Here is an 11,667-nt window from a genome sequence, read left to right as displayed (position 1 = left end):
TGTTGCCACTATCAATCAAACAAAACAAGTTTTCATCTGAGATTGAACACAAAGTTCAAAGTAATTTTATACTTATCTTGTGAATAACGTGCAGCAAGAAACAAAATATTCCTATAGTATTGTGTAGTGAAAACTTTCAAAATGGTGTTCGTTAATACATTGGCTGGCGTAAAAGTGCTTCCAAAACCGTACGTATTCCATTTTCAAATTAGGCACAAAAACTTTTTTAAACAAAATGAGTTAGAACTAAGAAAAATTTAAAATTGTAATTGTATTAGGATTTTATTCCATAGACTAATATCATTTCATAACGAATAAAGAGATCCTTTTAACGTATTTAAAATAAGATTTGATACCCTTAAATATTTCGGGCCTCTTAGTTATTATCTATATTATTATTGGGGTTGTCAAAACAGTAGATAATTTGTTAGGTATAAAATTCCTATCTAAAGATAATAATTATAATTAATGCTGCTTTGTTGTTACTCTTTTTTATTTTAACTTTGTTTCTAGAACTTTTATACATGTCAAGTTTCTATTTTCTTTACAACTTATTTATTTAATTTTAAATTGGTAGTTTCTCCTAATAACAGTAATCTATGTTTACCTGTCTCTAGTTGATCATTGTCTGTTAAATGTTAATGCAATAAAACAATTTATCGTTTGGGTATTTAATTATACGAAAGACAAATTAACTGAGTGACTAAGGATGCACATTATTGTTTTTATACAAAATAAAATAGTAGAGTAGCTGTTTATGGAATTAAAATGTCAGATTTTTTTTACAAATAACCTAAACCCATGTAATTATGCCCAGACTGTCAGATTCAAAAACCTCTTCATCTCATTTATTACACAGTAAATAAGAGGGGCTAAGAATTTCTGTGCAGTTTTTCTTATGAAGCGGGAAGAACCTTATGAGACGAACTACCGAAAACCTTTCAGAGCTTGTGGTAAATTTAGTAATTGCTCTATATTAAATGTCAACACTTGACTTAAGGTTGTTTATTTAATTTTGGTAACCCATCATCTGTATAAAGGATATAAGGTGGGTGGGACTAAGGGGTTCTAATTCACTGATCAAGTGTCAAGCCATCTTTGATTTGTCACATTTACCTCTGAACAGAAAAGAAATAATAAACTTTTATCTCAGATTAGATAAATAACAATTACAAATTGACATTCAACTTCAACAAACATTGCAAATAAAGACAATTTATGTAAAAGATATTTAATTGATAAAAAATCTGTGAAGGTCATGAGATTTCTTTGTTATTATCTTTCAGACTGCTACTTTGTCCACATGAACTTTAGTTTTCCTGTTTTCTCAACATTTTATATTGCTGTTTCACTATTATTAGTCATAGTGTGATGTTATAATACCTTTAGCCTACCTCAAGTCGACTACTCAACACAACATTTCAAGATTTCTCCAATTTGTACCAGTCATTTCTGAGATTAGAATGTTCAAACAAGCAAACTCTAAATTGGCCATAGTTAAACGGAAAGGATCCAACCCACACTATGGGTAAAATGAGTTATGTATACCAAAACACTCCTTGAAGTTAAAATTTTAATATCACGAAAACAATCCAAGTAAAATTCAAACCCACCATGAAGTTAAGCCTCGTATCCACTAGGCAACATTTGACGCGCGACATGTTGCTCAACATGTTTCGCAACTTGTTGAATGTTGACGCGGAACATTTGTTTAACAACGTTGTCTGTCCACACATTCTTCAGTCGTCGACAACATGTCGCCAGAGGAACTTGTGTTGATTTCAGCGGCAGTGGTTATAATTTTATCGAAATCAAAAAGAAGATTGTTGTGCGTCACGTCTCCACTCGACAACAATTGATGCTCAACTAACGATGCACTTTAAACAAACAACAAGCCGCGCGTCACGTTGCGCGGTAGCTGGCAACGTCGCGCGCTGTTGTGCAGCGTTGCCGTACATGTTGAGATTCACGTGTCGCGCGCCAAATGTTGCCTAGTGGATACGAGGCTTTATAGTCCTGAGTTAGTCCCCAAAGTTAAAGTGATCTGAACTTAAAAGTTAAATATCTCGAAACTACGTCTGTGTGGGTTGGATCGTTTCCGTTTAACTATGGCCAATTGATAATCAGACCTAAAATTTCTGCTTTTGTGTCTATAAATCACAAAAATATTTGTTGCTTTTTGAAATGAACCCTTTGAAATTAATGTACTTTGGAATTTAATAGTTAGTAAGTAAATTATATAAAGTGATATTATCTTACTGTAGTCTTCGTAAACAATATAATTTACTGCTTTTCAACATTATGCAAATATAAATAGAATAAGGATTTATTACCTCTGCCTACTCTATACTATTTATCATAATTTTATCAAAATAGGTTTATTATTATGTAGTTACAAACTTTCGCATAAACAATTCTACTGATGATATTACACACAAGGCTAAGAAGAGGTTAATGAACCCACATTCCCATGTAATAGGGGCCGTATACTAGGCACGTTCCGAACACTGGGAATTTATTGTGATATATTCTAGTTAAAATCAGAAAAGACCAATAACACATTTCTCAGGTAATTCCCTGAGTACCCTCATTCCCGGTGACCTCGTCCCGGAGGGCCCTAATTTATTTTTAAAATAGTTTGTATGTTTTTAGTCAGGGAATAACCCCATTTCTCGACCTGGGTATCGAACCTAGGACCCCATAAACAGCTGTCTCATACATTGTCCACCGCGCCACAGAGGCTTTGGCGCTCCGACTTTGTCATGAGATATTTTCGTGCGAAAATAAATTATTTATTCACATTAATACAATCTCATTTGTGGTATGAAAATGTGTTATTTACCTTAAATATATTTACAAGGCCTTACGGTCGGATTTTAGTGAAGGATTATGACCATTCTCTTTTATATATTTTACTGGTTTTATACACTAAATATACATTAAACTTTCGTGTAGTTAGTATTGTCCGACAACTTGGTAGAGAACCTTGAATGCAGGCTGGCAAAAGTATATAAAATTCAGAATTTAGAACATTACTGACCCGCATGCTAGTACAACTGATGGTGGCCTGTTTGATATACATAGCTATTTTATTGGTAATACATATTTATTGTAATCTCGGTAAATCGCGAGTGCCAAGGCTCTATACTAAGTTGTAGGACTATAGTAACTATTGAGTTATTGTTGCATGCAACTGAAAATATTGTGTAAATATATTTTATGTTGAATGAAAAAATCATCTTTTGAAAACAAATTTAGTGGAATAATCAACAACAATAACATAATGTCATTAATTTTCGTTAACAAGAATCTTGTTTTTGTGAAAATAATAATAAGTCATTTTTAATTGAAGAAAAAGACAACTCCTGAACTAACGAATCATGATGAAAGGTGTATTTGGGCTTCAGAATACTTATAAGAATAAGGGACCTTTTCAGGTTAAAGTAAACCAGGCCGATATTATTTGTGGGACATTTTTTTTGCGTCATGAAAATGCTTTACTGCATGTCCCGCCCCAGGGAGGAAAGCGGGGGTCTGTCGGGCTCTCCCGCCGGCGTTCCGGCTAATATGGGCATACCGACTAAAAACCTGACGGTGTTCCTTCCACGGTCACCATGAGGTGGTACGCGGTACCTCCAATCGGATACTCCGCGTCCCAGCCGGTGACGGCCCGCCTTATATTTGTGGAACCTATTGCAACGGATACTACTTGAACAAGACCCATTATTAGTTCGTTTTAGTTGACTGCACCCAGATTGCATGTTTCTGAGCGTGATCTTCTTAAACGCGATTTTCTACCACTATCGACTATCAACAATCGGCTAACTATCGAGAAATTTGCTACGAAAATCTGCGTGAATCAACCGCGACTTCAAAATGAATCTTATGACAATAAATGCATGTAATTTTTTGCTGCTATTCAAAGTACGAGACATAATGTAATTATCGTTAAGTGTAGGTAATGTTGGGTCTGAAGGTCGATTAACTGTGTGAGTGTAGATCTCAGAATCTTTTATTTCAAGACTGTATGTGAATATTGAGTAAATACTCTAAATTACTCCAATTACGATAAATCGGTGCGCGTTTTCGATACGATACTATCGAACTCCTATCGTCGAAACGTCAATCACTGGATCGATAGTAGAATATTTTCATAAAATAAGCATTGTGAATGAATATCTAATAAGTAACTACTAACCATAATTTACTTGAAAGTAAATTAATGCCAAACGAATATGTGTATCACGTAGCAATCCTAATAAGGAAATTAAGAAACCCATTACTGTCCCACTGCTCGGTACATTTGACGTAAGTTAACGCATATTGCTTCTTTTTCCAGGGTATCAGCAGAATCTTCAGACAGCTACAAACTGTCTCCGGAACAGCTCAAGTTCTACGATGACAATGGTTACCTCGTCATCAAGGAGTTCATTGATTTCGCATCACTTTATAGTTACAAGTAAGTAAAACTTGTCAGTTCTATGGGTCATATTTTTTTGGACACACGCTCATCTGATTTCAAGATAAGCAGAGCCTGTGCTATGGTAACCAGATAACTGATAAACATACTTATATTAACAACTAGGTTGAGAACAAATTCTCATGCTCATCACACAGCCGAGAGCAGTGATAGCCGAGTGGTATAAGTTGACACCTCCCACGCAAGTGGTCGCAGGTTCGAACCCGAGGCAACACACCAATGAAAACATCGTGAGGAAACCTTGCATGCCTAAAATTGGTTTAATACATTTATTGAGGGCATGCAAAGTCCCCAACCCGCACTTGGCCAGCGTGGTGGACTCAAGGCCTAATCCCTCCCTCATTACGGGAGGAGACCCTTGCCCAGCAGTGGGACATTAATGGGTTAATTTTTTTTTTATCTCACAAAATTTGTCCCGGTTAGGACACGAACCCACCACACTCGGCGCTACGGTTATAACGGCGAGGTGACCACGTTAACCACTGCGCCAAACGTACAGTTAAATTTATTATTTTTCCAGACAGCGGTTCCTTCAAATCTGCAAAGGCATCGTGCCTGCTGGTAACATTAGAGTGATAAAGGAACCAGCACTGGCCAAACAAAACCTGAAGCCTGAAGACTATATTAATAAGGTAAATATAATATGTGACGTTATACCTTAAGTTGTAAGTAAATTTGTATGAAATACACCTACACTTCGCCATTAACAATGTTAGTCCTATGTAATGAGGGTGAGCCTATTACCCTATGCGAAGCATAGGTATTACCAAAGTTGTGGTTACTTCTGAAAAATATTCTAATGTAAATTTTAAAATTATATAAATTCTACTCGACTTGGAAATCGAACGCAAGACCACATGATCAGCAGTCGGATACACTATTGACCGCGCCACTGAGGCAGTCAGATAAGTTTACATACATACATACATAAAATTACGCATTTTCCTATAAAGGAAGGCACCAGATAAGTAATATTATAAACTTTTAAAAGAGAATTATTGTCTAGTATACATCATTAATAAAGCCACCCTATACAATAATTTAAAAATATAAGCGTGGGATAGTTATGTTTTTCATTTCTATGATTTCGAAACAATGGAAAACCAGATTTATATTTTTTTTCTAAAAATCTTTAATATACCTTCGTTTCTATCAAAAACAAAACGGAATTAAATTATTTTTCTAGTTTTAGTTATATACATATTCGGGTCGGCAATATTTATCTAACAACAAAACCGTCTCGAAATAATCACTACGTGTTTTCGGCTTGTGCCGATCGGGAATAATTTTGAAAATATAAGCGTCGTTTTATTTAAATAATTATTTTTATTTAACACGGTAAGGGTCTCCTCACATTTATCGACGAGGAATCGGCTAACGCTGGTTAAAAAAGCCTTTACGTCTGCGAAATAAGAATGTTACTAATACCATTCGCATCGGGTCGGCTCGAATGACGCGTCGCAACGGATGATCGGCGTTATACCAAGTAGTGTATTGATACGCACTCGGCTTAAGCCGATTCCGCGTCGATAAATGTGGGGAGACCTTTATACCTACTGTGTTTAGGCGAAACAAAGAGACATTTTTTTAAAGTAAAAAGCCACTCTAATCTATCTATACTAATATTATAAAATTTGTTTGTTTGAACGCGCTAATCTCGGGAACTACTGGTCTGATTTGAAAAATTATTTCAGTGTTACATAGCCCATTTATCGAGGAAGGTTTTAGGCTATATAACATCACGCCACGGCGGATCGGAGTAGCAACGAAACATGTTACAAAAACGGGGAAAATTATGACCCATTCTCTCTTATGTGACGCAAGCGAAGTTACGCGGGTCAGCTAGTACCTACTTTTATATATTTGTGTTTTCAGCTGCACGAGATACTATACGACGATGTGTTCATCACTTACGGTGAACACCCTCGCATGCTGTCCGTACTGTCGCAGCTGATCGGAGACGACATCACCGCTGTCAACAGCATGTTTATCAACAAGCCGCCCGGCGGCAGCAGGCATCCTGCACATCAGGTAATGTACTGCTAATGCTACTATATGCTGATCTTATTATTAGGTATATAGTATAAAACAAAAGTCACTACCCGCGTCTGTCCCTATGTCTGTATGTGTCCTTAGATCTTTCAAACTATGCAACGGATTTTGGTGCGGTTTTTTCTAAAAGATAGAGGGATTCAAGAGGAAGGTTTATGTGTAAAAGTTGTAGAGATTTTTTTGTAAATTATCTGTTTAAATCGGGCGAAGTCGTGCCGCTCCGCAAGTTATTATTATAAAATTAAATTTCCCCCACTGCTGGGCATGAGTCTTCTCGCGTAATGAGGGAGTGGTAAAGGGAGTTTTGGGACTTACTTTGTTATATAAAAAAAATTAATACCTTAGGAAAATGATACTTAAATATCGTCTACGTATAGATAGTCACACTGTCTTAAAAAATATCAAAAGAAATATGGGAGCTGCCCTAAATAAATATTCTGTTATTCCAGGATCTATTCTACTTCCCGTTCCGTCCAGCTGAGAAGATCGTGGGCTCGTGGACGGCGGTGGACCACGTGCACTACGACAATGGATGCCTGTTCATCGTACCAGGCTCGCATAAAGCTAAGCAGTTGTATGAACATGATGGGAGAAAGGTAATACAAATATCAGTGTTCATTTTAAAGTAAGCTAAACAAATAAATATTTTCGAAATAAAAAAATAAAAGTTGATTCTGTATCGCGAGGATTTTTGAATACGGAAATAAGTGAAACGCGATAGGTGTTTGTGAAAAAATATGGATGTTATCGGGGATATTACCTATATCTATATTTTTTGCAAATCTGGTCAGCCCTTATGCTATTTTAGACAGATAAACATAATGTGTTGTTATTTTGTGTCACAAAATAGACTATATCCTCCTCAAATCTCCCCAAATTTTTTTATCACCCTGCTAATTTGTACCTATAATTAGTTCAAATGTTTTCCCCTAAAAAATCCAACATCACACGTTCTTATTTTAGAAGAATTTGCCATTTTCGATTAGAGCTATAAAGATATTTTTGATGTCTACACTTCGCAAAGTGAATGGACTACAAGCAATATTTATATCCCTCATGAATTGAAACATATAATGTTATTTTCAGAATACCCTGAAGCTCTATCATGGTGTGGATGAAGAAGTCCTGGCGCCGCCTGAGAAGCAGGTGCAACTGGAGATGAGCCCGGGAGACACGGTGTTCTTTAGCCCATACCTCATACATGGCTCTGGACCTAACAGGACTAAGGTACTTAGTACATATTTTAAAAGACTTCCAAAAAAGGACAAGTTGTCTTCATTGATATATTTACCTTTTAAATTAAAAGTTTTCACGATTTTTCTTTCTCACTTCATCGTTCTTTTGATATGTCGATAATGACGCTAAATATTTATTTCTTGCTTGTGGTATGTATTCCTGTGAAAGTGAAATAGTAATTAACATGTATTATAAAACTTATACTTTAAACACAACGAAACTAAAAACGTGTTTGAAAAGCAAAAAGCCAACATCACGTGGTATTCCCAGGCGGTCACCCATCCAAGTACTAACCACGCCCGATGTTGCTTAACTTCGGTGATCGGACGAGAACCGGTGTGTTCAACATGGTATGGACGTTGGCGACTCTAAAGCAAAAATGCACGAACTGTTTCAAATTCTGTAGCGAAATTTAACTAAAATAATCATCTTGTTTTAAAATAAATAAATATAAGCAAACTACGTAATATGTTAAATATTTAAGAAATCTTTAAGTCATAATGCTATGAAGCGTCTCAGCAGCCACGTGGTCGTAACTAGCACAGCGCCATCTATGGAACGTAGCAAAAAACATTACGTCTGTTAGATATCCACACGCCTTAAGATTAACGCCATCTATCGTAGCAGTCGAAAAGCTTTTCTTAACAATGCCATCTATTACAAAAATGTTTTACTAATAGTACGACTTATTACCACTAGATGTCGCATTACAATTCCAGGATGTTTTTTTAATACTTTTAAATCTTTATTATATTGAAAAAACCTTTAATAAGGTCTAAAATAATGTTTTTGTCTTTGTTTCAGACATACCGCAAGGCGATAACATTCCATTTCGCAAATAGTTCGTGTCATTACATAGATGTTAGTGGCACAGTTCAGGAACGAGTTGCTAAGGAGATAGAAGCACTCGCCGAACAGAAAATGGGGATGAAAATAAGTTATGCTGTAAGTATATACATTAAAACACATTATAAAAACGTTTGGTGACGTTATTTTGGATAATTAATTTAATTGCTATTATCGTCTCCCAAGTTTTAAGTTGGTTCGCTTCGCAATAGAAATAATAGAAGTTATCCTTTTTTTTGGCTATCTATCTACATTAGTTTTCCCAGTTAAAATAACCCCGCTTTAAAATATGTCCGATATTTACATATTCATTTATCATCTATCAATATAAATAAAAAAAAGCAATTATGTAAGAGCAAGTACTTTATTATCAGTATGTAGATAAGTATTCAGCTAGTGTGTGTGTAATTCGTCTCAGCAATCGCCAACGTCCATACCATGTTGAACACACCGGTTCTCGTCCGATCACCGAAGTTAAGCAACATCGGGCGTGGTTAGTACTTGGATGGGTGACCGCCTGGGAATACCATGTGATGTTGGCTTTTTGCTGTTTTTTATTATACAAAATAATAATATTGTTTATTGTATTGTATTTTATGGACAATATTTTAGATAAATCATGTGTATTTATTTCTTTAACTTTGTTTTTTCTTTCAGGATACATGGAGGTATAAAAGCAGGCAGGTCAAAGGAGTGCGGTCAAATCTTTAAATTATATTAACATCTATATGGTGTTGGCTGGATATTGTAAGCGTACATATCTTAAAGTATAATTAATGCAATTAAATCTATGACATATTGTAATTTACTGGTGTAAGCAGAGATCTAAGATAGTTATGGTTACTAAGGAATAGTGTGGGTTCTATACCCAGGTTAATTAATTTTGTATTTACCTAAACCTTAGCTTTATTCATACTGCGCTTTTAAGTGACACGATCACTATCAAGAGATATTAAAAAAACATTTAAACAATAAATAAAAATTATAAATTGTTATGCAGATTGTTAAAAATGTACCTACTAGTTGTGTTTGTATTTTCATTATTTTATATTTACACTCTTTTGTTAGAAACATATCACAATTGCATATACGTACTGTGTTTTTTTATATGATTTTGATGCTTTTATATTGTAAATGCAAATATGAATTTTAATACTTTAGAAAAATGGAGTTTTATACATTTAATTAATAAGTAAACTTATAAATATTTTAATACCAAACATATATTCTGAAAGTTTTCATTTTTGTTCCACAATTTATTGTTTTAATACCCAGTTGTTCACGGTATATTGGCGGATAACTATCCGAAAGATAAAGCGACGGATATCTAAAAACTATTTTTATAATATAGTTAACCAATACTTATTTAGCAGTAATGGAACTTGGTGATAAAACTCTTTAAGATGTGATATATTGGTCTATAAAATAAATTGGTATACTTAGCTAAATATTTCTACAATATTTTTTTTATTTTTGTATTCAGTGAGATTTTTTATGGTTTTTTATACATACATGTTATTTAGGTAATAATTAAAATATTATCCACTATCGAGTGTTTTTTTATTACCCTTTACTCTTATAATACTGTAAATATTAGGTCGGGGAAAAAGACTTTTCGCATTATAGTATGTATGATCTTGTAATAAAATCTTTTCTCTACACAAAAAGCTCGATATTCGGGTACCTTACAAGCTCACTGAAAGAAACCTACTGAACCTTGTACTCATTTGTGATTGTTCAAGCCAAAGAGATCTTATTACAAGTTCATACATACTATAATGCGAAAAGACTTTTTCCCCGACCTAATTATAAAGTTTTATTTCTAAGATGTCTGCCACTATCAAAGATTTCTCATATTGTGTTTTATTTTTTTATCGGGAAGATTAAAGAAAAAAGCCTTTTGCCCTTTCGACAGAAAATGTTGTTATGTCGTGCTGCCGGCTAATTGCGAGCTGGGCTTGCGAACGAAGGGTTTCGTACGATTATTCGTAAAAACAGCAAAAAAAAACACATTTTTTGTGCTTATTCAGTATTTGTTAAACGGTATCAGAAATACAGCTGTGAACATTTCAACTGTCAAACTATATAGGTTCATGAGGTATAGTTTGTTGACAGACAGACAGCAAAGTAATAGGGTCCCGTTTTACCCTTTGGGCACGGAACCTTAAAATCTACCCCGGTAATCATAAATCAATAGAAATCAATCAGAAATCAGGAGTCATTGGTCAAAAAAAGATCTTTGAACAATGCTTTCTCATCTATAATTCTATAGTCTACGAGTAGAACTGACTGTCTTAAATGACCGTGGTTTTCAAATAAACTAACAAAAACGTTTTTTAATAATTTTGAAATTATTGAAGGCTAAAAATGAGAAGTCTCTGTCTACTTATTTATGTATAGACATGACGTAAACGGGCTGACGATATATTATTTATTGTTTAACATTAAAAACCGGCCAAGTGCGAGTTGGACTTAAGCAAGAAGGGTTCCGTACTATCGCACGGCCCATCGATTAAAAATTGCTTAAAAATTACGTTTGTTATATGCACCCTCCCCCTCTTAATATTTACTTTATTGTTATTCATTTATCTATTTTGAAAGGTATACAACAAAAATGTTCTGTGAAAATTTGAGGACTCTGAGGGTTGAGGGCTCTCTGAGGGTCTACCTGTTACCGTTTTTAATATTGAGCAAAAAAATAGGAAAAAAACACGTTTATTGTGTAGGGACCCCCCTAAATATTCTTTTTTTTGTTTTAAGCATTTGTTGTTACAGCGGCAACGGAAATACATCATTTGTGAAAATTTCAGCTTTCTAGCTATCACGGTTTATGCTATACAGCCTGGAGACAGACAGACAGACAGCGCAGGCTTAGTAATAGGGTCCCGTTTTACCCTTTGGGTACGGAACCTTAAAAATACTTACAACATAATAAGATAAAATTGTTAGTTTTTAACAGAATTTATCTGGAAAAATGACATACGTTTTAATAAACGTTTTCATAATAAAAATATACATTAAAATGTGAAGATACACACATACATATATTTTTT

The 11,667-nt window shown here is 34.6% G+C and overlaps 1 protein-coding gene and 2 non-coding genes across 3 annotated transcripts; 2 read left to right on the top strand and 1 right to left on the bottom strand.

Moving 5' to 3' along the window:
* On the top strand, nucleotides 1-10,162 carry LOC142983124 (phytanoyl-CoA dioxygenase, peroxisomal-like). Its single transcript, XM_076129967.1, has 8 exons — nucleotides 1-188; nucleotides 4,340-4,459; nucleotides 5,001-5,112; nucleotides 6,356-6,511; nucleotides 6,982-7,128; nucleotides 7,619-7,759; nucleotides 8,573-8,713; nucleotides 9,272-10,162. The coding sequence occupies exons 1-8, from the start codon at nucleotides 142-144 to the stop codon at nucleotides 9,323-9,325; spliced, it is 918 nt and encodes a 305-aa protein (XP_075986082.1). The 5' UTR covers nucleotides 1-141; the 3' UTR covers nucleotides 9,326-10,162.
* LOC142983305 (5S ribosomal RNA) lies at nucleotides 8,014-8,132 on the bottom strand. The gene has a single exon (XR_012960070.1). It is a non-coding gene; the product is annotated as a 5S ribosomal RNA (ribosomal RNA).
* Nucleotides 9,038-9,156, top strand: LOC142983315 (5S ribosomal RNA). Its single transcript, XR_012960079.1, has one exon. It is a non-coding gene; the product is annotated as a 5S ribosomal RNA (ribosomal RNA).
* Nucleotides 10,163-11,667: the final 1,505 nt, after the last annotated feature.

The sequence above is a fragment of the Anticarsia gemmatalis genome, chromosome 23 (genome assembly GCF_050436995.1).
Source record: "Anticarsia gemmatalis isolate Benzon Research Colony breed Stoneville strain chromosome 23, ilAntGemm2 primary, whole genome shotgun sequence".
Taxonomy (NCBI): domain Eukaryota; kingdom Metazoa; phylum Arthropoda; class Insecta; order Lepidoptera; family Erebidae; genus Anticarsia; species Anticarsia gemmatalis.
The sequence above is the reverse complement of the archived record's forward strand: the minus strand, read 5'-3'. Positions and strand labels throughout refer to the sequence as shown.